Below are 27249 nucleotides of genomic sequence, written 5' to 3' on the forward strand. Positions count from 1 at the left end.
TCATCAGAATTTTTTTAAATACACTCACCTGTCTGTGTCCAGTCAGGGGCACCGCCATCTTCTTCTCTTTCAGCTCTCCTTCTCTTCAGCCATATTCATTTTCAATATTGGAGTTGTTTAATAAAGGCAGACCAGAGCCCCTACTTTCTGCAGCCCTATTGTGTATAAAACCATCCCTTACTATAGGACTAGAAGGTGTTCATTTAGAAAGGTAAATGTTTATTAAACTCGGTAAAAAAGGGATTGCAACATCACAGAGAGCATGTGGTGGCACACAAGGTGTAAGGTGAGGTACAGGTGCACCTGACACATTGTCTTGTTACAGGTAGGAGATAAAGTGTGAGCAGTGTGCAGGCCATGCAGGGTGAATGGTGTGGTGTCTGGTAGGTGAATGGCACAGTGTCCAGTCATTAGTGTACGGTAGGTGAGCGGTGCCCATGCAGCATCCCAGGTGCAGCTAGCCCCCGGTGGTGCAGGGAGTCCCCGGTCCGTGTGACTTTCGCCCGGCCCCGCCCCGGTGGAGGTGAATGGGTCGCTGTGGGAAGCTCCCAGCAGGGTGTCTCTATAGAGCAGGTTTATGTTAATCAGGTCTGGGGGGAGGAGGCGGTGAACAGAGGAGCGGCACGGGGTGAGGGGGTTGGAGCCATTTTGAAATCACTTTTTTAGAAAGTTGCAGTGGTCGCAGGGTTGCGGTGTATGGCCGGCATGCCGCCCCCCTGCCAGCAGTGAGGAATTGATGGACGCTGCCCGGACGTGTTGCTGAGCCGGAGATGTGGGCGCTGTGCTGGTGGCTGAGTGTTGTGGGGGTGCTGCAGCCGGCCGGGGGGCTCCCTTCTGGGACCCCTGTAGGACTGAACATATCGCTAGGGGAGGACTGGACCTATGGCTGGCGGGGTCCCCCTCCGGTGAGTGGGGATGTGGTGCTCGGTGAGAGCGGGGAGCTGAGGATCGCTAGTGGCTGTGATCGGCTGTCCCATGCCCCGGTGTTCGTCCATCTGATCTCCGGTACATTGGGGGTGTGTGTGTCCATCAGGCTGGAGGTGCACGGACAGGACTGCTACTTCAAGTACCGCAGGAAGAGTGCAGCTGGCACCTGGCTGGTGCTGCCCGATGTGGAGCTGCTGTATAGCGATCACCCCGGGGTTCCCCGCTGCTTCCCCGGGATTTATAACCGGACCCGGGAGCTGTTGGGATCCGTGCTGGGGGTACCGGGCTGCCGGGTGCGGGGATCTCCTGTAGCCCGATGCTTAGACCGGGACACCCCGCTGTATCTGCTGTGCCTGGCCGGTGCCGGCTCCTCCAGGGAGCTCCTTGTGCGGGTCAGGGTGGAGGATGGAGGACAGAAGGACTGGAGGGGGCCCCGGGGCCCCAAGAGACTCCGGAGGAGCATCAACAACAACCCCCAATTCCAGCTCCACAACTATCAGGCTTCTGTGCCCGAGAATGAGCCGGCTGGGACCCGGGTGACTTCCCTGAGAGCCACCGACCAGGACCCGGGAGATGGGGGCAGGGTGGAGTACTTCATGGAGGCTTTGTTTGACAGCCGGTCCAATGACTACTTCCAGATTGATCCAGAGACCGGCACCGTCACCACCACCCAGGCCCTGGACCGGGAGACCAAGGACACCCATGTGTTCAAGGTGACAGCCACAGACTTTGGATCTCCTAGAAGATCGGCCATTACCTACCTGACTGTGACAGTAAGTGACACCAATGACCACATACCGGTGTTTGAGCAGTCCGAGTACAGAGAGAACATCCGGGAGAACATAGAAGTGGGCTATGAAGTCATGACAATCCGAGCCACCGATGGAGACGCCCCATCTAATGCCAACATGCTTTACAGGTTGGTCAATGCTGATGGGGTGAACTCAGTGTTTGAGATAGACCCCAGGTCTGGGGTGGTGAGGACCAGGGGGCAGGTAGATCGGGAGACAGTTACTGACTATCAGCTCATTGTAGAGGCCAATGACCAGGGTAAGGACCCGGCTCCGAAAAGTGCCACGGCCATGGTGTACATCTATGTAGAAGACGAAAATGATAACTACCCCCAATTTACTGAAAAACGCTATGTGGTGCAGGTGCCCGAAAATGTTAATCCCAACACCAAAATCCTACAGGTCAAGGCAACTGACAAGGACAAGGGGAACAATGCCATTGTCCATTACAGTATTGTCAGTGGTAACATCAAAGGGCAATTTTATATCCATTCATTCACCGGTGACATTGATGTCATTTACCCCCTGGACTATGAGACAGTCAGGGAATACTCCCTAAGGATCAAAGCCCAAGATGGAGGACGCCCCCCACTCATTAACACAACCGGCATGGTGTCTGTACAGGTTGTAGATGTCAATGACAACGCTCCCATCTTTGTCAGCACTCCATTCCAGGCCACCGTGTTGGAGAACGTTCCAATTGGATATTCTGTAGTTCACATCCAAGCCAATGATGCTGACTCTGGTGAAAATGCCCGCATACAGTACAGCCTAACGGACATTCCACCAAATTTTCCTTTTGTGATCAACAACAATACCGGCTGGATAACCGTGTCTTCAGAATTGGATCGAGAAACTGTGGAGTTTTATACCTTTGGGGTTGAGGCCAGAGATAATGGAGATCCAGTGATGACTTCTTCAGCCAGTGTGACCATCACATTGCTTGATGTCAATGACAATAACCCCACTTTTACAGAGAAGGTCTACCAGCTGAGGCTAAATGAGGATGCGGCAGTAGGGAGTAGTGTTCTCACAATGACAGCGGTGGACAGGGATGTGAACAGTGTGGTGACATACCAGATCACCAGTGGCAATACTAGAAACCGATTTGCAATCAGTAGTCAAAGTGGGGGAGGACTGATCACTCTGGCTCTTCCTCTGGATTACAAACAAGAGAGGCAGTATGTCCTTACTGTCACAGCTTCCGATGGCACTCGTTCTGACACTGTCCTGGTCTTCATCAATGTCACTGATGCCAATACCCACAGGCCAGTGTTTCAGAGCTCTCATTACACGGTGAGTGTGAGTGAAGACAAGCCTGTAGGCACCTCTATCGTTACCATTAGTGCTACTGATGAAGACACAGGAGAAAATGCCAGAATAACCTATATCATGGAAGATAATATCCCTCAGTTCAGGATAGACCCTGACACAGGGACTATTACAACATTGATAGAGTTAGACTATGAAGACCAAGCAGCCTACACACTGGCTGTCACTGCTAAAGATAATGGGATTCCACAGAAATCTGACACCACCTATGTTGAGATTCTGATTCTGGATGCTAATGACAATATGCCCCAGTTCCAAAGGGACCGCTATCAGGGAGTTGTCTTTGAGGATGTACCAGTGTCCACTAGTGTCCTTCAAATATCAGCTACAGACAGGGATTCTGGGATGAATGGTAGGGTCACATATTCATTCCAGGGAGGGGATGATGGAGATGGAGACTTTTACATAGAGCCTACTTCTGGTATCATCAGGACTAATAGACGACTGGATAGAGAAAATGTACCTGTGTACAACCTGAAAGCCTTTGCAGTGGACAGGGGAAACCCACCGCTGAAAGCTCCTGTCGACATACAAGTGACTGTCCTAGACATCAATGACAATCCCCCAGTATTTGAAAAAGACGAGCTGGATATTTTTGTGGAGGAGAATAGCCCTGTAGGGTCAGTTGTAGCCCGGATAACCGCTACTGATCCCGATGAGGGAACTAATGCCCAGATAATGTACCAAATTGTGGAAGGGAACAACCCTGAGGTTTTTCAGCTGGACCTCTTTAATGGTGACCTAACCGCATTAGTTGATTTGGATTATGAAGTAAAAACAGAATATGTCATCGTGGTCCAGGCCACCTCTGCCCCCTTGGTCAGTAGGGCCACAGTCCATGTAAAATTGTTGGACAAGAACGACAATGACCCAGTCCTGCAGGATTTTGAAATTATTTTTAACAACTATGTGACCAACAAATCCAACAGTTTTCCATCAGGGGTCATTGGGAAAATTCCTGCCTATGATCCTGATGTCTCCGATACATTACACTACAGCTTTGTACAGGGGAATGAGCTGAACCTTCTCATACTCAATCCTTCTACAGGAGAACTCAAGTTAAGCTGAGACTTGGACAACAACCGACCTCTAGAAGCTCTTATGAGGGTCTCGGTTTCAGGTAATTTCTTCTCTTTTTTTTATTTTTTTTATTGCTATAGGCAAACATGATTATTGTGTACACCTTGTTTATGGAGGTACAGGATCAATGTAACCACAATGTAACAATATAATTAGAATGTTGCTGATAATGTAGTGTTTATAACAGTTTAGCAGATAAAGCAGGTGTGCCTACAACTAATCCTAGACTGAAGAGGGTTCTGGATGCTCTCTGAAAGGCTGGAGTGACACCGCAGAGTCCCCTGAAGCTCCAAGCTTTTTCAGAGTCTGATGTTATCTATAGAGCTGTCTCCAGTATGTGTCTGTGACCAGAAAGAAGCTCTATATCTGTGGAATGCTTATCTAAAATTACTTGGCTTTTAATTACCTCAATGCTATTACAGTGTTTAAAATATTGGTGTGTATTTTCTGCAGTATATTAGGCCAGGAAGACTTATCTGCTTTTCCTTGGTTTTATGGTTGAGCAAACATTGTCACTTTTCTTGGTGCTATCAGAGGTTTTTGGAGGTTTACCTTTTTCTGTTCAATTGCAAATCCTTTAATCCTTTTAAAACCAGTAGTAGCATTGCTTATGTGTGTGTAATCTTTTTATGTGCTTAAAATTTTGTTGTTTTTCTGACCTCACACTAATAATGCAACTTATATAGCTATGTGTATAACCTATATAGTTTTATGAAACCTATTTAAAGATCAGTCATTGGTATTAATAGCCTTGACATGGTTATTTTGTTTAAAATACACTCCATGATAACATAGGAGGTCATATTGTATACAAATATGTATGAAATGACAGCCAGACACTGCCTGAGTACCTCTGGATTACACCTCCCCATACATCACCTGCATCGGTAATATTTGGCTTTACATGAGAAATCAGCACTCTGACATATAAAGTTTAGTTTCTTTAGAGGTACCACTAATTCTGGAAAGTTATGAAACCCTCCAGATATAAATTCCTGACTTTGTCTCTTATTCATTGCAAGCATTACTTAGGTACTGGAGTAAATTATCACAATGGTATTCGTCCATCTAATGGGGCACTAAAATGTATTTGCTGCAAGTTCTTAGTCTTTATTAGTCATATTTTTGTACTGACTGGACACTGATGAGGGCTCCCTGTATTCTCTTGTACCTGAAAGTAATATCACTTTGCACAGTAATATGACATGCTCAATCGGCTGGCCTCCATGTGTCAGTCTGGGTGTGCATAATATTATGGTAACTAATGTGACATACATGAAATGTATACCTTCAGGTTTTGTATTAAATGATTTCACTGTCATTTTTTTTTCTCATGTTAAACCATGCTGAATATCTTCCTAGCTCACTATTCAGCTTGTCCAAAATTATAAATATTGACTTCTGTGGAGGAGAACTGACAAAGAACACTGCCCATGGTTTACCTTATAATACAAGTGGCTTTCCTCCTATTCATTATTCACTTCCCTCATCACTGAGGTCGACACCTACCTAGTGTTTTCCTGAACACCAAAGTGGAGGGGTACATCAGGATGGTGCTTAAAAATTGGAAGTGTTCCAGTAGTGTCACCTTGTTTGTGATGACTAAGCGGTCTCATTTTGGTGAAGTTTCTTTTACTTTCCATTGTATCTATTGTACAGAAAGTAAAAGTTAAATCTTATTAATGTGCCTGATGATTCACCTAGACATTGGGGACTGGGGGTTAGGTGATTGCACAAAAGTTGCTTAATGCATAGAAAATATTCAGAGCTAGTTAATCTTCTACTCACCATTAAGAAGCTTGTCAATTTAGACAGGGCATGCATTTTGTAAGTGTGTTCAAGTGTTCATGAAGTGTGCTGGAAATATTTTTATTTTGAAACAAGTTTCCAAAGTTCATTTTGTAGATGTACCGTGAAGCAAAACATATTTGTAATCCTTTAAAGATCATTTACACAGCATTTCTTTTTAAATGAATGCCATTAAACCTATAGGAAACCAAGTAAAATAGCACCAGTTTTTCACTTTTTAAATGTCCCCTATTGAGACTAGTTGTTTTGACACCATTGTTTTTGTATGGATGGGTGAGCGCTGGTTGTTAGCCTGCATAAACAGTGATGAGCCAGGAGGAAGCTGGAAGAAGACTAATGCTGGTTGTGCATTGAGCATCAATTAGGTCAAACTTTTCCATTAATGTCATGGAAACTTTTGTCCACTGTTTAAACCTGGGATAAACAAAAATAGTTGTTATTGCAAAGTGTCATTTTTGACAAAATCATTTTTGTTACATATTTTATTTATAAATGATACCATACTTTTATACTGGCCACACTTGATCCCCTGCTCCTCAACATGTATATATCTTGGCCATATGTTTGAAACTTGGCTAAAACATTTTTATTGAAACAATGTATTATGATTTTCACGATTGGTTCAGTACATGCTTGTAGCTGAAAAGCAGAACCTTTTTTTTGGCTTTGTTTTCCATTTTAAGAATAAGGATTAATATCCATAAAGTTTCAGCATTGTTTTTGCAACAATGTTTGGCAAAATTGTCTATTTTGATACAAAAGTTTCTCCATGATAACTGCCATTACCATTATTTAACCTGCATGGGAACATGGTGCCTGGAACCAGAATGGTTGCTAAAATAAATTCAATAAATTTGCTAAACTCAATCAATAAAATACTAAATAGGCTTTGACATATTGTTTTAAGAGTATGGATTATGTGTATAGCACAGATGCTGTGTGCTAGCCATGTTTAATACATAGGACATTGTATGACTAATCCAAACAAGTCTAGGATCTGGTATTTTCATATCGCCTATAGACCTGAGAATATGTGGACTGGTTTGTACTCCTGTGGGAAACTTGGCCTCTTTTAGCCCTAATATTACAAATCCACAAAGTTCAATACAGCAAAGTTTGTCGGTTGTAATGAGCAGATATAGACTGATGTGTTTTTGCATTAAGCTTAAACCATGCGGTGGAATTGTGTATTACAAACTAAAAACAAGTCTCTAATGAAGGCTTGTAATGATTCTGAAATGACTACAGCATACCTCTCCCATTCTCCCCATAAACATTAGCTTCTTATCTTCAGACAGTGGACAAACGCAGACTAAACACAGCTACTGTAAGATTTCTGAGAAGCCCAGGAGCTCTGAGAAAGCCAGGATTGACATGTTAGGACAGATCATTCAGAACTAGTCTTTTGTATAATTGGATAAGGAAATTCTGTATCACTTTACAAACGTATCAGTCAAAACGAAGTTAATCACGAAATGCAATACTGGCAAATTGATTTTTTTTTTCTTCCTCTTCACACAATTGAGCATATTTTTCATGGGAAAGAGAGTTTTTGGCAGCACATGGCTGTTTATGGAGAGGGATTCCAAAGTGTATACCCTAAATCTAGCTGCTGCCTGTCAACATTTGTATGTATTGAATATATGGAGTTCTGTATGTAGTATATGTCCTTCCTTTTAAATAACTCTGCTTCTTTGAAACATAAGTAACTTTTTATGTATACTGGTAGTTTCCCTGTTATCATTATAAACAGACATTGTTGTTTGGAAAGAAGAAAGTCAATGAGAAGCAATTCCTGCATAATATTATATAATATAAATGATAATGTTGGTTTTTGGCTTCTTATAATGAATGCTCATGGTCAGGGGTCTATCCAAGTTTATGACTGTTAGCTCTCCTTCCACTCCCCTCTGTGCCAGTCCATGTTAGTAGTTATACGGGAGTAAAATTAGTACCATATAAAAATAGTAACATGTTATGGCATGTTAACTAAAAGTTTAGTATTAATCTGCATGTCCAATGTTACATGGACAACTTGACCCAGGAAAACTCACTAGAAATAGGACAATGCCTATTCTCTAAAATGTAGTAATTGTGAGCTGTATTAAAAAGTCATACACATTCCTATGCCTCCAGCTATACTGATCTCACATCTGTGGATTCCATGCTAATGACACCAGTTTTGTAGCAAATATATTTCGAAACGTTGATTGGGGGGGGGGGGGTCGATTTATATCATGGTTTTTAAAAAAGCCAGTGAAATGGTTCAATGCTCTCCCACTTCTTTCTTGTAATAATATACCTGAGCAGCTTTGAATCTCAGATTTGTTATAGCAATGACTTCAGAGCATACAGCAGAAATACAGGTGCAGCATGTCCAAACTCTAACTATACCTGGGTGTCAGAGTACCTGTGAAGTTCTATGTACTTCTGCCAGCAACTAATAACATTTAATTATTTTTTTTTTACTGGTTTTAAAAAAGGACCAACTCTCCTGCCAGCTAGACTCGTTTAAAGCATGAAAGGAGGAATAGACTTGTTAATGACTGATGGTGGCCTTCCTCTGATTTGAGCTTTTTTTTGTAGTTTTTGCCAGACATGGTTTTTACAGTTAGGAATGTCAAAAATAATGTATGATATTTTGACATTTATTCTTGTATAGTTCAGTTTTTGTAGAATAGTTGAGTTTGCACGTTTTTCAGCAGATAGTTTAGTTACATTGGGATTTGTCCTTTTAGTGCTAAATGCAGCGTGGAGTTTGTCGCTGTCACATGAGATAACCCGGAGTGTTGGACACCTGTGAAGGCTCCATGGTGCAGCTGGCGGCCATTGAGTCAATGTGCTGGCTTTTTTTCTTGTCTTTAGTTACTGTAAAAATAAAGCACATTGGCTCCTCATTGTGACTTACTAAGCTACTCAGAGTGTCTTTAGTCACAGTGCTACTGAATATGTCAAACACAGGGAGGTGAACGTCAGCTGTTTCATGCTAGAACACAATTATTTCATTTCATGAATAATGCAACTGTTCAACACAATATGTGCAACAAATTATGTTTTGTCTTACTGTTTGTTTTCTTTGTTTTCTTTATTCTTCATATGTTCCCCATTTATAGATAACAATGAATCTGGGAGGTGCAGAACTGTGATTTACTTGGATGTGAAATCTGTGTTAAGTAAAAAATTGTGTCAATCATTACTCATGAATCAGTTTATACAACCCTGCATGTAAATATCTCATGTTTGATTTACAAGTTCCTAACAAAATATGGAGAGCCTTCGTGTTCAGAACTGTAAAAGAGAATTGGAAATGCAAAAATGTCAATGTTAAGGGAAATCGGGTGAAATTTCTAACAGGTGGGAAGCTTAGCTGTATGCAGCTCAGATTGATTTCAGTTGTCTGGAATTGATCTTTTAGATTATACTTTAACGCGTGTGGCAAAAGAATATTCTAAGTTCAGTTTTTAGGATAAGGACAGGGTCAGTAATCTGTGGAATGCAAAAAGGCAAAGCACCCTCCTACCTGTGCACCCTGGGTTTGGGTGACATATTTTGATGTAGTAATCCCTTCAGCCATTAGCCTATTTCACCTATGACCTTAAACCTAGCAAGTTACTACCGGCCAGCAAGGCAGACCCCTCAAGGCAAAGCCATCATGGTAAGAAGCACATAGTCCATGATTAACTTTTCCAGTCTTTTACTGGTACTTATGTATACAGTTTCTGACCACCTAATGACCTTGCAGGCTTTATTTCCAGGCCAGAACAAATTTACATGGGTTTTGCTTTAATTGTATCTTTGAATACTGGTATCTTTCGATAATTTGGAGAAAGTAAGCCATTTTTTTTATTTTGGAGATTTACACAAGTTTAATAGTGGATAGCTGTGCCTTTAATCCTTTGTGCCCCTAAAGGTAATTGTGCGGTGTTTTGTTCCAATTTACTTACCTAGGCTCATTTTGTATACGTCAGAACACATACTTACACAATATGGCAAGAGCTTAAGAGACCCCAGTTACATACAGTTTCTGCTGATGTTTAAATAATTTGTATGAATATAGGATCTTGGTTATTTCACTTTGATAAATCAGGCTGATTGAAAGGACCATAATTAATTACATCCAGTATTTAGGAATTACCCCTTCCTTCTGATGTTTCTTACCATTCAGCCGTTAATCTATGTACTAATTGTATAAATGGTCCAAAGTGCTTGTTATTGATCAGGAGCTAAACCAGACATTGGTTGCCCCAAAGCTTTTCTTTAATGCCTTTGAGCGAACACATGCAACTCTCACCTGTTGCAGCTTTTACAAGTGTCTATTATAGATTAGGAATGAAGAAATCATTTCCCAGCTGGGAAAAACACACTGAAACTTGATGCATGCTTTGCAAATATCTACTTTTCTATATATCAATCTAAAGAAAAAAACTTCCTCATGTAGTGGCTGATTAGAGATTTCTTGAACTTACCAGGTGTTTGGAATAATTCACAAAGATATCTTTGAATGTATGTACTAAAACAATAAAATATTAAGGATATATATGTCAGTTAAGGTTAGGTAAGTATTTTGGACTCCCATATTTTACACTTAGAGTTCCACTGATTGTGGCAACAAATAACCGTGCACACTTCTGTTTGTATAGTTATGAGGAGTGTCTGTGTTGGTGGTTGCCTATAATAAAAGTAAGGTGATTGTAGTCCTATTAGTGCACGTAGAACAACAGTTGAGTAAAACCTGTAAAACATGCTTTTATGCGTTCTAACCCCCACTTCAATACTGCTTGGACCAGGGTGGAAGTGTAAGTGAAACCCAGGCAAACCTGTCCTGAAAAATGTACCTGTTAGTGCAAAAATGTTATGGACGTTACCTAACTGTGTTCTTATAATGAGGACTACCTGAGTTGTAGTAGATGCCAAACATACTTTTCAAGCCGAGAACCTAAAGCTATGATTAACCTGCAGGACATGACCTCTTGATAAAGATCATTCGCTGACATAAGAACCAGTTGATGTACATGTACAAACTGTTTTTAAATGAAGTTGGATTGTACAGTGTACTGTAATAGTAGACACTTTTGCCTTGATTAAAAAACTCTATTTATATTGCTTTAAGGAAACCTTTATAGAATGAAATCATTACCTTGTACTTCTGTTTATGCATGACCAGACAAAATGTCACATCAAAGAACAATGAATTATGACTGCTTCCATCATCAATCTTATTACAGTTTGGAAAGTTGTAGCAGCTAACACACATGTGAAATTGCTGAATTTCTGTTATGTTTTTCATACAAACATGTGCTTAGTGACCTTGTTTCCTTTGTGCCAGGCTGAACCATCAGGATAAACCAGCTTTTCTCAGAAGGCCAGTTAAACATTTTGAAGCAGGAAGGGCTTTTTGTATGCTACATTGGGGTCTGTTGATCTTTCTGATTGTATGATTGTTCTAATTAGCCAACCTTGGGAAAAACTGTAGCAGTAAGATGTTTAATGAAAATAATTTGGTTTTGTCAAAGATAATTATATCAAAAACTACATTTGTGACTGCATCAAACACAAAAAATACCCAGAGGGTACAACAAAAGACCTCTGGGGGGTTTTACATGTGTGATATATATATTCTGGTCAATAAACCAGGATCAAGCATGTGTATCAGGAAAGTCGCAGTGAACCCTTTGATCTGAATACTAACTAGTCTTAGGAACAGTTAAAGTGCTGAAAATAGAAGATCATCATGGAAATAAGTGGGTGCAGATTAGCAATGACAGATGAACGTAAACTTCTTCAGTACAAATTTCCTTTAGAACACCAAGTGGGTGGAGAATTGTGTACTACAAGCCTTCCATTTAAGAATGGTATTTACCCAGAAGCCCGCTCTACTATTGGACACATTTGTGCAAATGAATTTTGGGGAGCTTGCTTAAAAGATTCCTTTTTGATATTCCAGTAAAATACCTAATGTGCATGATAGGGGGGTATCAGAGTGCCATTAAATAAGTTGCTAACTATGCGGCTATTTAATAAAGTTGAGTTTTCCTGTTCCCATGTGTTTGCTATAAGCATCCAGCCAAAACATTATAAATCAATGACATATGTTCCAATTTTGTGGTTATCTTTTCTAAACATGATTCCGCTGATCTTTATAATATTTAATATAATTTTTTTTTATTTCTAATAAGAACTTACATTGCCAGTAATGTCTGGTATGACAGTAAACAAGTGTTTACTGTCTAACAGTAAGCAGCAGTAACATCAATAATCCATAAACAATTTTATTGCAGACATTAATAATTACAGTAGATAATCCTACAATTTCCAAGAAACCAAAAATCCCCCAAAATCCCAGAAATTTCCCAATACTATCTGTCAGGATCAGCTTGACATATTGGTAACTCATAACATAATTTTTGGACGTTTCCACTCAGTTGTGTGCAGCCACATTGAGGCAAAGTTCAGAGTATGAATGATACAAGAACAATATGGAGTCACTCCGCATCCTAAGAAGAAGGAGAGAGGTTTTCCCCCAGACAGGGCTACAGGGCATGTCGTAAGCTATGCAACTACTAGGTTTGATCTGAACTATTGTCCCACAAAACAGATGACATAACTAAAAAAACTACTGTTGTGATATTGTGGATTGCTATGGATCCTACATAGTTACAAATTGTGATGTGTAATGGTATATATGTTATCTTGTGTTAATAAACACTTTCCTGCTAAAGAGGAATTTATTTCCTTTGATTGCAGCTGCATAAGGCTTAGCCTGAACAATAACTTACTTCTCTTGTGCTAGTCTGGCTTTTTCTATACCTCCAGAATCAAATGGTACAGTAATGATAGGGAGCTGAGTTTATTCACATTTGTTTCCCTCTTGGCACTTGTTTCTAATAATTGTGCCAAGTTTGTTACCTAATCCTACAGAGAGCACTGTCTTACAGGTACATTTTCAAGGCCAGTGACTTGGAGAATGTCCACTCCATGTCTTTAAATTTGTCTGTATGTACTGGCTGAATGCCTGTGTGTGCTGTATATTTTACACACAAACTGTGGTGGCTTCACATCCTGATTTGTTAGGGAGGCACAAATGCACATGAAGAAAAAAAAATGTATGAAACTGTTAAAGGTGTATCACCTGGAACAACTAAATGTCAGCAGAGGGATAATGAAAAAAAGTTATATGGCGCACAAAGCCAGTGTGAATATGGCTTCTGAATGAACAAACAATAAACTTTTTTTTTTTTCTCCTATATTTTTTCCGCTCCCGTTATCACTATCATCTACAAATCGAGCAAAATGCAGACATAACGTTTTCAAACACCTATTTGAACATCTCTATTTGCTGCCATACTAAATTTAAATTAAGTTACCTACTTGGCATTCCTTTGACTTTTAGAATGTTGAATATGTGACCTTGTTATGAGTCTCTCAAGGCAAGGCCTAAATGATACCCAGTATTTATTGCCTTGGTAATTGTAGTTTATATAACTCCCATCTGCATTTATTTTACTTTTCTGTGATAAAGATGGATGTTTTGCATTCTTTAATTGTTGCTATCAAGGACAGTTCTCTTCATAGAAAGAATGATTACTAATGGAAGGTTGAAAAGTTCTATTTTTTAACTAAGGATTTTTACAGTCATTCAAATGATACATGTTCATAATGAGGAATAGAAGCACCTCAATATATATTTTAGTTATTTTGGTCTTTACTTTCACTATTGATTATCACCCAGATAATGTTTGTGAAATGATAGTCATCTTCTGTGTATTAGCTTTTCTTTTAGTGAGGTCTAGTGACTTTTTGGGTAGATGAATATAGCTGTTTCCTAAAGAATTCTAAAAATGCCAAGGTAGCAAATTTTCCTCATAGTTCAAACAGTATGATGTCAGGATTCCAAATGTCTGGAATTTCTTGCATCTAGACACATCATGTCATGTGTTCCTTCTGTAAAGATCATAGTGTGTATCATTGTTAATGAATATTCAAACTAAAATGTTCCTCAAAACAAGCAGAAAAGCTTTTGTTGGTCCTTTAAAGTGACTTCTAGGACATGGCCTGCTCATTAAATCTTCAAGGTAATTTGACAGGCTAATTTGCTTTGGGAAAGCAAGTAGTGAATTATTAACCGTCACCCAACAATTTCAATTTTTGACCATTTACCATGAAGGAGAACATGAAAGCAAACGCTTGGTTTTGTTAGATCAAAAAAGCTGATAAAAATGTGCAAAAGGAATGGTAACATGTTTAACTGAATGTAAACTTCTTATGCACATTACGGGTCTGGTGCTACATACACGTATACACAAAAATCGTTTATAATATCTGTGTGTGTAATAAATAAAATTCATCCAAAAACAAGTGCTAAAGCAGTCTTTGTGCTAGAGTTGCATTACATGAGAAAAATAACTTTATGTAAAAATAATTTACTGCGTGTGCCATTTTTTTTTTTTTTTACTCTAATGGCCATATGTATATAATTAGAAGTCATTCTTCCTTAGTATGTCATAGTTGGTAAAGGTAAGGGTTGGCACAGATACAGTAGTCCTACCACTGTCCCAGCAAGGCAGACACAGACAACCAATATTTTAATTAATTGACTATTCTGCATGTTAAAAGGCCTCTGGGGTTCACCCACTTGCACAACAATTTTTAATAGATTATATTTATATGCTTAAGCCTAAATTGTTTTTTTTTTCTATGACCCCATTGAGGACAGGTTCCTTTACTTCCTATCCCAGTGATGACAGTGCAAGAGATCGGGAAACGGTTATCATATGGACTAGAAGGCACAAATGCCACAAAAGCTAGCGATGTCTGTTTGCATTGTGATGAACTTTGGTCAGCTTTTTGTTTAATTCTGCTCAATATTGAGTAGTGCAAGGTGGTAGAATGAATAACAATCCCTCAAACGGCTTTCAATCAGGGAACATTCGATTTGCTGGAATTGGCATACACCTATAAATGTGTGCTTAGCATTAGAAGCCGTGGAAAAGCTTTCATGCAGGCCACAGTTCTTCTTTAATTTGAAGTTGATGATTACTAGCATGAGGCATGTTTCAGGTCATGGAGGTGGCTCTTGGTCTACCTGATGGAAAGTACTGATAATCATACAAGCAATTTGTTTGCTTTTGTGTTAGAGAGGACCTGGCACTGCATAGACGTTTTCTTCATTTCTCAAGTGGCTTTCTTTGTCATGAAACATTAAACTGTGACTTGAATGCATTATTACCTCGCCTTCAATGTGAGCACAAGCCACTCCTTTAACGTTCATACAAACATTTCTAAAGATCACAGTTAAACAAAGCTGACAAATAAACAAAGGCAACTACCTATTTTGTGTAAGCTTATAATGTTGTGATACTCTATTGTATGGCAATAATACTGCAGGTCCTATAGTATACTGCAAAAGTCTAATGCTAATTGTGAATGCTCTGTTGTGACTGTGACTGGAATGTAATGTAAGAAATGTTACTGTAGAATAGTTCTGGCGAAACCTTAAGAAAGCCTAGTGTCTAGCTTATTTGGGTAATGTTTATACTCTGATCTTGCAGGTACTGACTGATGACCTCTAAAGAAATGCATTGTTTATCATTTACCTGTTTGTTAAAGAAAGCATGGGGAAGAAAAAGAATTCTAAAAGTAGACTTCTGCTTTTTTCATTTAAATTCAGTTACTGCATGAAGACTTCGGTGTATTTAGTAAAGTTAATTTCAGTCCTGTTTCCCAATCCAACAAGCCTCCCCCTTAATGTTTACCATGTTATCATGGCAACTCAAAAAGGTTGAGTTGTAGGTCTTGTCAATGAGAATTTGTAGTGCTGATTAACATTAATAACAAACTCTATACTATACCAAAGTTTTTCAACCTGTAAAAGTAACTTAGTCTTTAGGAATTAAGGGTTTACATAGAAAAACCACCATGCCAATCACTAAGAAGTTGCAACCCATGCTGCCCAGCTCCTCTGTAGATTAAAAATTGTCTTTATTTGCACTAGAATATGAATGTTTGAGTGTTTACTCAAGCTTTGCTAATTTTTTGTATTCAACTTTTTGATGATCTTTTCATTGACCATAAACTTTTTTTTTTTTTAGAAACCAACTCCATAATTATGATTAAACTTCAAGGATACATTTTACAAATCACTCTTAGTTTAGTATGTCTTGATAAGCTAAATTGGTGTGAAGGAAGAGGATTTAGTTTCAGATGCTCAAATGAAAGAAGTTTGGTTTTCAGTGTATTAATAAGTAATGTTTAAACTAGGTTTGTTTAGTGAGATAACGCTTTCCTTTGACTTCATACTGCTGTTCCCTGTCTAAACATACCTGTTAGCTCTAGCATGAGAAAATACCTCACCCACATAACTTGTGTTAATGGAAATTCCAGATAAATTACTACATAAAGACATGTGGCTTGCTTCTGGAACAAATATAATCTGTTATACTCATAGTGTCTTTAAGTAAATCTATGCTCTTGCCATGCAAAGCAGCACATTTTTATTACCCCTTTCTTTGTAGTACTTACTTTCCTTCCACTCCCTGCTGCTCTGTTCATCCGACATATGTTGGGGAATATCCAATGTAAGCTTGTTGCCGGTGGCACAACTTTCACAAGATTATGGGCTCCTTGTGTGACGATACTAATTGACCATGTGCTGTTAGGTAGAATGTAACCTGACATACTAGATCAGTGCTTCTCAAGCAGGGTTCAGTGGGAACCCAAAGGTTCCTCCACGGATTGCTAGGGGTTCCTTGAGCCGTTTGTTCATCTCTGGTCAGTTTAACTGAGACCTTGTTTGGCTATCTGTAAGGGTGACATTCTTCCCACTGGCCAGCAATTGTTGACCAGTGGCATTGTTCTTTCGTACAAGCACAATAATGTACTGTGACACTGCCTAAACCAATGCCCATTCCTGCCAACTGTTATGGATAAACACTAATGGAACTGGAGGCAGAATTTACATGCAATTGTGAATAGTTTTACATTCTTCACCCAAACATTTTAGATATTTTTTTTTTCATGGCCTGGTTGTGTAAAGCAAATCCATAAAAATATTTATTCTATACATTGTCATGGGGGAAAAGCTTTGTTCATTGCTTAAGCACTCCTGAAACTGACTTCCTATTTTTGAAGACTAACATGTTGCTTAATTTATCTTTGTGACTTTTATTGCTGCATATTTTTTCAGCAGAGTCGGGTTCATAGTATTATTTATTAAAGAGCTTCTAGTGTATATGACCTCAGTCCAGATTTAAAAAGTTAACACATGACACCGGCCCCTTCTGTAGATTTAAATAAAATCTATACTTATTTAAATTACATAATTTAGGGGAATTGTGAAGTACATCGAAAGCAAGTTTTTTTTTTCTTCCCATAAATAAAATATTAGGAAAGATGAGGGTTGATCTTTTAAATCAAAGCATTTCTCTTTGTTGTGTCTACAAAAACTCAATAGATTAATTAGTATAATTCCACATGACCCACTTTCCGGTTCTCTGACCACATCAGACATAGCCTGCGCTTGTGGTCATCTCTACCTTCAATGAAGGTTTTTACATTATGACTGCTGTTAAGTGCTTGTACTGATAGAAGCATTTTGTAAAGTGCTGTCCATTAATGAGTAATTAGTCCTTTGTCACATATGCCAGGAAACTCATAAAAGTTATGAAGATCCATGAAACAAACAGCTGCTTGGTAATTGTTTACTGGAGATAAGCGCATTGTCATGTAACTGCCATGCTGTATTACGTTCTCTGTATTAACTAAAATAAGAACATTTCACACTATATAAAACCACATATTGCCATATGTTCACGTTCTACAACCTTTTGTGTTGTCAAATGAAAGGTTATAATTATTGTATATACCTAATGTACACAGCTAAAATAGTCTTATTATTTGTAACAAATTATTAATCATGTTCAGAACCTGAACGAATATATAAATATATGAAAAGCACACCATAACTTTTAAACCTTGTCCAGAAATCCTTTGCATATGCTTTCCTCTTTAATTGAACATGGGATCCCACTGATTCAATAGGACGCACCCGGTAATGACCGATTACACCAAAGTAATCGAACTGGCAAAAGGCCGTACATGCTAGTGCATATTGTATGGTCATAATGTAATCCAAGCACCAGTATCACACAAATCTCTCCCACATAGTCAAATAATACAAAGGACTGTGCTTACAAGACTATTCTTTGGGTATTCTTTCATGCAACAGGAATGTGTTTTTCCTTTGGACACAATTTACAAGAGCTTACGTCCAATCTTTAATTTGAAATAATTGACGTCAAACCGAAAACACAATAGCGTTATTATAACAGCAGATGTTTGTGAAACTGAACTTTACATTTATTATCATTAGACATAAAACATTTACTTCTTATTGTAATGACTTCAGTATGGCAGATGGTTGTCATTGTTAGACCTTAATCCCTCATTTGTAAATGTACATTTTATTTTTGTTTTGCAGTAAAGTATCACTTTAAAAGTGCAATGGCAGAATGGGATTTTTTTTTCTTATTATTTGACAATACATTTTTATTTGTTAAAAAAATAAATCTTTTTAGCCCTGAACAGATACAAAACCTTTTTTAAAGTAGATGTATTTTCAAGAACACAAATTGTTCCTGAATTCAATTCATGGATATTTATTTACATTAAAGTTTGTGAGTTTTTTAAATTTATTGGGATGGCAAGGTATTTATTAGGTATGGCAAGTTGGTGTTTAGCATGGTGGAGCGCTATGATCTGAAGTGCACCTTCTGCACATAAATTGATTTGCAATGCTGTTAATGGTGCCCTTTCTTTTATTTTTAATAATGGTACATTCATTGATGTGTACTCATTAAGTGTACATTTCACATTGAACTTACTACTTTTCATATAATTACTAATTTGGACACTTTCTTACAACATGGCATATATTAAAAAGCAATTTCTATCATTACATGTACTGTGCAAGAATGGGTCCCAGCTGTAGTGTGTATGTTGTAGCTGTTAATACTTTTCTGTTGATTTAGGCATTTTGAAGGTATTTTGGGTGGCATCAGTCCTCAATCTCACTGCCATCAATGCCATCTTGCTAGTATAGTTATGCAGTCATCTCAAGTTTAACTTGCAGTTACAATTGTTTGGCCAACCTAGGTGTACCAATAGGAAATGCAGGGTACAGTGTAAACTAGGATGTGCATGCTGATTTTTGTGTGTAGGTGCCAGTAGACTTATACGTCAGTTATTTTGAAGGCTGTCTTTGGTCTTGCAAAAGTCTGTAATGAAGTGTTATCAGTAGAATTAGGATCTGACAAATGTGAGTGCCAGAAAAATGTCATATTAATTTATTGTTTCTTTTGCAAGTAATATATCTATGGTTCAATTTTCAGTTGCCTTTCATGTCAGTTGATAACCTATAATAAATCATAACCCGGGAAAAAGAAGCTTTAAAGGGTGTGCTGCATCTCATATAAGTTGGCTCCGGGTAAAAGTTTCATGGATATGAGTTAGAGCATGTTCTGCTGAAAAATATGTAGATTGAAAAGTAAACTTCTGTCAGAAATGATGCTTTAAAGTCCAGAACAAAGACATATCTGTTATGGTTTACATTCAAATGTTGTGTTGCTGCTAAGTTAACAAATGTCCCAAGCAGGTTTTCCAGTGGCAACAAGCACTGAAATTCTGCTCTAACACTTTATTTTCTGGATCCTTTAACATGTCTTGTAAATCAAGCATGCTAGACTGTACCATGATTACGACAATGATAACATTGGATGTAAAATCCAACAATCCCATCCCCCCCTTTTCTAAGAGTCTATTAATACTTTTTCCCTGTACATTCATATGATAGATTGTTGGGGGTGGGATGAAATATTTATGACTGAGACTTTGAAAATCTTGCTCCCCTTTTGTTTGCCTATATATTGTAATGGGGAATTTTTTGGGTAGTGTATCTGTAGTTTATTTGGTTGTGTCTGTAGTATGATCTTACAAAAAAAAAACGGCTATAAGCCTCCCAAGCCTTCTGTGTATCTTGTGACAAACCTACAGGGCTGTTGTGGTTCTTTACAAGAAAATATTGTGTGATGCACAGCACAAAGCCCGGTGAAATAGCTGCCAACATGGCTTCTTCCAGCGTGTAGGGTGCAGTTTGCCAAACCTGTAACCCCATCTATTATGCTTTGGTCACTAATGCCTTTAAGTTGAGTTTTGCCAGAATTTTAAAACATGCCCTTTGAAAAGACAATGGTTGTCTGGGTTAGGGATGTGTTGGCAGCATAATAGGATCACTATGGTGACTGAAATCTTCACAAAAGCATTTCACAGTGAAAGCAGACTGCAAGATTTACCATTGTTGCCCCTTTCTGAGCTATGGACCCTTTAAATTGACGGGCCCGTGGCATTGTGTTAATGCAGATTTCTGTCACCAGTAAATCAATGGTACTCAGGAGCCATGTTTTTGCTTGAATGGCTGTTTTAATTACACTTAACATGAAGGACCCTAGGAGAAATGGAGGCCCAAGCTTTATTCTGGGGTGGGAGGAATAGCACATAACATATAGGTTAATATATCAAGTGATTATTAGTTTACTCTAATAAAATAGCCAGAAATTTTTTTCTAAGTTGGCTTTTTTTTTTCTTCAAATTCTCAGATGTGACTTTGGTTGTAGGTAGGACTCCTATGGTTCATATTTCTTTTCAGATTTTGAAATCTCCCTGTTATGATTTATCATTTGTGATACTTCCAGGCTTCAGCTTTCTTTGTGTGCATTCTACATAATATAAAGCAAATCCAACTGGCATGGAGAATAGTCACTATAGTCATAATGACTACAGCAGATGTTAGAACCGAGAGACCACACAGATAGAAATAGTTGTTTGGGTTAACTCTCCAGCATCTTACAAAAATGGACAAATCAGATGTGGGTGGACTGATTTAGATTTATGATATAAAGATATGCCATATTTGCTATGGATCACACTATTTTTCAGTAGTGGTATGAATAAAATGATAACCCATTAGGAATAATAATTTGAGTACTTTCAAAGCCTTTTACCTCTCTAAATTAAGCTCAACAAGTTTTTGAATTTCAACAAATATGTTCTAAAATTGTATTATTGCATTTAAATTTTATTTAATTACTGTTAATCTAATCAAGAATATCTGTGGGGTACCCATATCCGGCGACAGGACAGGGCAGCCGTCCATTCTGGCAGTTTTTAGCAAGGACAGGAGAGAAGCCTGTGGGTGGCCCTCATGCCAACCACTCGGTCACTGGTAATAGTTCCTTGGGCACGTTCTTTGTCTTTTGGGCAGGGTCCTCTCCTCCTGTGTTTGTTTGTATCTGAGCAGAGCTTAGGAATTATGACTGTCCTGCAGAACTCATAAAATGCTGGTATAATCAACCACCCTCCCATATCTATGGACAAATTTATGTAATTTTGTGCGCACAGAAACTGCAACTTTGTCATTCTTATATGTTATTAAGGCAGTGTAAACAGCAATTAAGACTATCACAGAACAGTAATTTATGGCAACTAGACAGATTTAATCATTCAGTTACTGCAAAACCGTAAAAGAAAGTCTGCAGTGGCTGTAAGTTAGTGAAATACACATTTACTCATGAGAAAGGGGAATCTCAAATTAACACTAAGTTTTTTATAAAACCTTTTTAAATGATTTATTGTTAACTCACAACATCAATACCTTACTAAATCCACATTCATTCAGCAGCCTTTCATATACAATTCTTAGTGGTGAGCTTGACCAGGTTGCACTTCATCATTATCCTGTAGCAGACCTTTTTTATCTTTTGTCCTGTGTCTCCTCCTACTATTTAATTGGTATGCATGGTGTGTCATGTGCAATTGTTAAACCACTACTAAGATTAAAGTTGGCCATAAAAGTAGCCTGAACAGGATCTTTTTTTATAAAAGAGGTGCTAATCTCACTATAAATAGCACTTTGCAAAAGGACACCAGTTGTGTCCCAACTGCTTCAACTTTCTCACCAGGAGTTCTAGTATTAGACCTTACGTACTTTCTTCACCACAATTAAACTATAATGGATAATTGCCTTTCTTTATTTCTTAACTCTACATACCTCATAACCTATTGTAAAAGGCAAGTAGCTCAAAAATTAATTGGGAATACCTAATTGTTTTTAATAATAGAGTAATTAAATTGGCCGACAGGGTGACCTTTCAGCTGGATCATATTACCGGGCATAGTAAAGCCATGGAAAGTATGATATTTTCATTGCTCAGAGTCTTGATTACATTGGTGTTAATGCTGGCTGAGCTATTCTTATGCATTTTTATGTATGTGTTACGTTACAAGTTCTTCAAATTGTTTAAGTGCTTCTTGGGAGTCTGAGACCTTTCTTTCTACCTCTGTTACAATGAAACCGTACATGCAACATGCAAACATGTCCTTAGATTCTTCCCAATTCTGGAAGGGTGGTAGGAAATAGTATAAATGTGTCATGTACATTGTGTATACTGTGTATGTGTGTACTACATTCACTGTCCCTTCCAAAACCATTTCCACCTAGAACTCAATAAAATCGCATCAAAATTAGCTTACAAATCTGCATTTCTCAGTGGAACACAACTAGATTTTAGTGACTTATGTTAACTAAAAACTAAAGAAAAAAATATAGTCAACTGTTACTCTTTTCATTTCATTTTGTTATGGCTGACAAGATGGTTGTCTTTCTGCATGGACGGACACAGGGCCCCTAAAAACAGATCACTTTTGCTTCAGGTCATGTTATTTCCTAGGAAACATATAGCTGTTGCCTGATTAATTTTCAAAGCCACATCTCTGTCCTACTACAATTTAAACATATTCCTCTTTTGCCAAAAAAATCAACCTACTGACCTGGCAAATCCCGGAGTCAGGGGAAGTGTGAAGAGTATTGTATAAAAATGATGACATCATGTAATTAGAATTGTGATTATTATGAAAGTATTTCTGTAGATAATTATTTCAAGGCCTCCCTCTCCTCTTCACTTTAATAAAACTAAACTTTCATGGTGTAGCAATATGTAAAAGCTGGATGTGCCTGTACATGGTTTCCTGCTGCCTTCATAATCGGAATAATGTTGACTTTATAGATACAACAACCACAATGTTTCATTATGTCTACTATGTATGTCCCCAGGCCATGTAATAAGGAGATGACATATTCTGCTGAATTTGCACTAGACAGTTCACTTTTTATGATATGGAGTAATGAAAACCTTTATAGGACCGCACGAAAACTACAGAGATCAACACAATGTGGTTTTAAGGCAATACATTCAATTAAGTATTACATCAAACAATCATTAAATATCTATGTAATGTATCCGATGTAAGTCCCTGCCATAAGCTCTCAAACTGAGTGCAAGACCCAACATTAGGAGCCAGTCAGTAACACTGAGCATCCTGACTGAGTAGAGTGATTGCCACTGGTGTCCCATCATTGAAATAGGGGTTTGCTCCACACATGCACATAACCTAAAATGAAATTATCATTGGTTACTTTGCAGCAGTGAATGAGGAGTGTTTTAAATGGAAAGGAAGGGATTCACTAGCAGTGTTGCTGCCTGCAGGGAACTATGAATCATTGTAGATTTGTTTCTCGTGCTCTTAGCTCTTGCCAATAGTATTGATTAACCAGCCTGACTGGTTCAGACATTTGAACATTTCTTTGTGTTAATGTACACAACCCTGGCCTCCTGCTGAGTTTACTTTACAGGGCTGCATGTAGAGCATTCCCCACTTATTATCAGTGTAACATCATTGCAGTTTCCACAGCTGGGATTTCACATAATCCAATTCCTGATGGAGAAATAATCCAGCACTACCGTGTTTCCCCGATGATAAGCCATCCCCATCAAATAAGCCACCCCCCCCCGATTTATGCCCAAAACGTTAAAATAAGCCACCCACCGATACCTGCGCCTCCCCGAATCTCCCATTCAGGTGGTACAGTGGGTAACTGTGTGCCTCTGTGTGACTCCGTCGGTGCTGGCTGCAGTGCAGAGCGAAACAGAAAGTGACTACAAAGGCACGCGCCCGTGCCTCCGCACCAGGAAGGACAAGCAAGCTGCTGATCCCTGCCCTAACAGAGTCTTTTACCCGGCCGTAGAACCCAAAAAAAGTGAGTCAGTGAACAGAAGGGGATAATGAATGGCACATGAGTGATCAGAAGGGGACAATGAATGGCACATGAGTGATCAGAAGGGGACAATGAATGGCACATGAGTGATCAGAAGGGGACAATGAATGGCACATGAGTGATCAGAAGGGGACAATGAATGGCACATGAGTGATCAGAAGGGGACAATGAATGGCACAGAATGATCAGAAGGGGGCAATGAATGGCACAGAGTGATCAGAAGCGGACAATGAATGGCACATGAGTGATCATGAGTGATTTTCAACAATAAATGTGTACTGTAGTCTTCTTCATGGAAAAAAAAGACATCCCCCTGAAAATAAGATCTAGGGCATATTTTGGCATTTCAAAAAATATTTTATATTTAAAGACAGTGCCTTATAATACTAGGGACATGGGTATACATTAGATGGAGAAGGTACAAGGAGTATGCTTGTCCAATGTTTATATGCTGATGTCTGGATTTTCACTCACTGCCGATTTAGAAATAGGTCAGAGACTTCAGCAAATTCCTACTAGTATTTCTGAAGTTCCAAATGTAAAACAACCTGTGTTACTTTACAAATTGTTCAATGAATGACCCAGCTATCCAGGGTAGGGTGACACATTGCAGATTTATGAATTGCTAATGATTGCTAGAAAAGTCAGAGCTGTGACAAACAGTTGTGGTTTTTACCCATTCCTTAATCAAACAAGTTGTGGTAGATTGTGTGGTTCAAAATGGAATCCACGTAATAGGGGTGGTGTGCAAAGTTTCAGAAATTCAGATGTCTAATATTTATTTGTATACTTTGTTTTTCAATTCCCAATATCATGAATCTATAAGTAGTCCAGATTTGCAAGTGCATCCTGTTTTTGTAGTAGATTGTTATCAGTGCTTGTTGGCATATCATTTATAATCAAGATGTGGACAACACTGCATACTTTTGTATTTGTAATATTTTTTGCAATTTATTGCAGTTTGCAGATTATCAGATATATAATTTTTATTATTGTAGCATCATGCTACGTTACTGTTAATTGTGCATTTGCAAACTTTTTGTGCTTGGTCAATTCTAAATGTTAATACTTGTGTGGAATTTACAAGTGGCCTTATATTCATACATTTCGTAGCTATTCAACATTATATATATATTATATTGGTTTAAGAAACACATTATTATGCAGCCACAAGCATTGTTGTAAAGTAGCCCTTGCAAAATTACAAACAATTCTTCACAATTGGAACCCATTCAAGGTGATAAGTCCGTTAACCTGGTCACATCCAGGGATGCTCGGACGTTTCTGATATGCTGTGGTACTTCAACTGCATTAATGTGCGGTACTTTAATATGAATTTCTTCAAAATAGCAGATGAAAGAATGATAACATTTTGTGTGTACCACAACACATGGGTTGTGCTGTCTGTCACACTGTAACAGAGGTACATTGATGACTACTGTTCTTGTTTGCACAAATTTTGCAAAATAAGCTGAATGTCTTGTACCTACCTATCTTGTGTTACTATTCTTTGTGATATTTTGAGTGTAGAATCCATATCACAAAAAATGTTCACAATTAAAATATTATATCTTCAAATAAAAAATTGTGAGTTTCAGTGAGATGTCTAATGTTACATGGGATTAGTTGTGGATCAGTTTTGCAAACATTTGATTTGTAGTTTAAACAAGAATGTTGACAGGTGCATGTGTGTATTGACAAATACATTTGACCTGCAGTTTACCTCCTCCTGACTTGCATTTGACCAAGTTTGGATTTCTATATACTTGTATATTAACGCAAAACCCATTCCAAGTGAACAAAAGCCTGTCGAGACTGGCCCTTAGTCATTCAAATTTATGAAACAATGTGTGTAGATTTGATATGGGGTGTTTGTGGCAGGTCTTTAAAAAATCCATCAAATTCTCAGAATTGTGTACCTAACTCTTTGTTGTTATGAAACTTTTTCAAGCTGCACTGTAATCTGTATAATAAAAAGTCAGTCACCTGGAGGAGAAGCCGTATTAAATTTCATGTGTTTATAATGTTTTCATATCATTGTTGATAAAAGATTATCTGCTGCTGACTGTGTAGACAAAGGAAGGTGACAATATTTATTCAGCCAGCATAGTGGATCAGGAAGTGGAACACTGGGAACTACTGCAAAGTCATTCATACAGCAGGTGTGGGGGCTTCAGACCTTCACTGTCCTCACTGCTACCTGTGTAGATGTACGGATAATATTACCTGTAAGAGGCAGCCGCTTCATATTCTACCTGTTCATTAAATTCAGATCTACAAAATTCAATCTGAAGTCTCCTCTGTACTAAATGATGGTTTCATGCAAAGATGCGTGTGTGTATAAAATACAATTGCCAATGATAGGAACCAGGAATTTCTCTCATACATAGTAAATACTTGCCTTATCAACAGCCTTGCATTACTTCTTCCTATCATTTCCAGTTGTGATGACCGATTCTCCCAAAGGTCTCCCAACTGGTCTTGGTAACGCCTCTCCTAATAATGTCCTCAAGAACAGGGCTGGACCAATGTCCTCTGCATTGTAAGTGATGACATCGGAATGCACATTGACATTTCAGCACCACAAAGTGATTGTAAATTATTACACTCCATTAAATCATTCTCTAGTAAAGTGATCGTTATATTTTGCTTCAGCCAGAAGGTTGAAAATATTTATTTTGTGATTGCCAGTTTAATGTGCTGAATTTAGTATCCCACAACATCCAGTCAATAACATCAGACAACATCCAGTATTGCACTTTGCTCACCATAATTGCTAAAATCCCATGAAAAGAGGCAACTCATAAAATGTGCTGATGAAAGCGTGCAGTGTTCCAAGTTTTATCATGCAAAATTTTTTTCCTTTTTGTTTTAGGGTTGGAACATATTGTTGTAATGGAGTTTCCATCCCCCATTGGCTATTTAATTAAATGCGTTTTAATAACATGCATGGCCAGGTTGCCTTGTTTACCCCAGCTCCTTATCATGTTTTTTGTGATAACAATGGGGCATGATTTACATAAAAGTAAAGAAAATGCCTTATTGGCAGCACTTTGCATTCTTTACGAAGCTGTTTCTGCCAAAATACCTGTGTAATTTATTACAAGAGGTGCCATAGCTGAAGCTTTGAGGGCAGATTGTGCTCTG

General features: G+C 38.4%; 1 protein-coding gene across 1 annotated transcript in view; it reads left to right on the forward strand.

Annotated features, from left to right (window-relative positions):
- The first annotated feature begins 624 nt into the window (after positions 1-624).
- The window catches only part of CELSR1 (cadherin EGF LAG seven-pass G-type receptor 1), a 94631-nt gene continuing 68006 nt past the window's right edge, over positions 625-27249 (forward strand). The window contains 1 exon segment of the mRNA XM_072399039.1: positions 625-4170. Within this exon segment, the coding sequence (XP_072255140.1) occupies positions 771-4170 (3400 nt within the window). The 5' untranslated portion in view covers positions 625-770.

This window comes from Pyxicephalus adspersus, chromosome 2 (assembly GCF_032062135.1).
Source record: "Pyxicephalus adspersus chromosome 2, UCB_Pads_2.0, whole genome shotgun sequence".
Taxonomy (NCBI): Eukaryota; Metazoa; Chordata; class Amphibia; order Anura; family Pyxicephalidae; genus Pyxicephalus; species Pyxicephalus adspersus.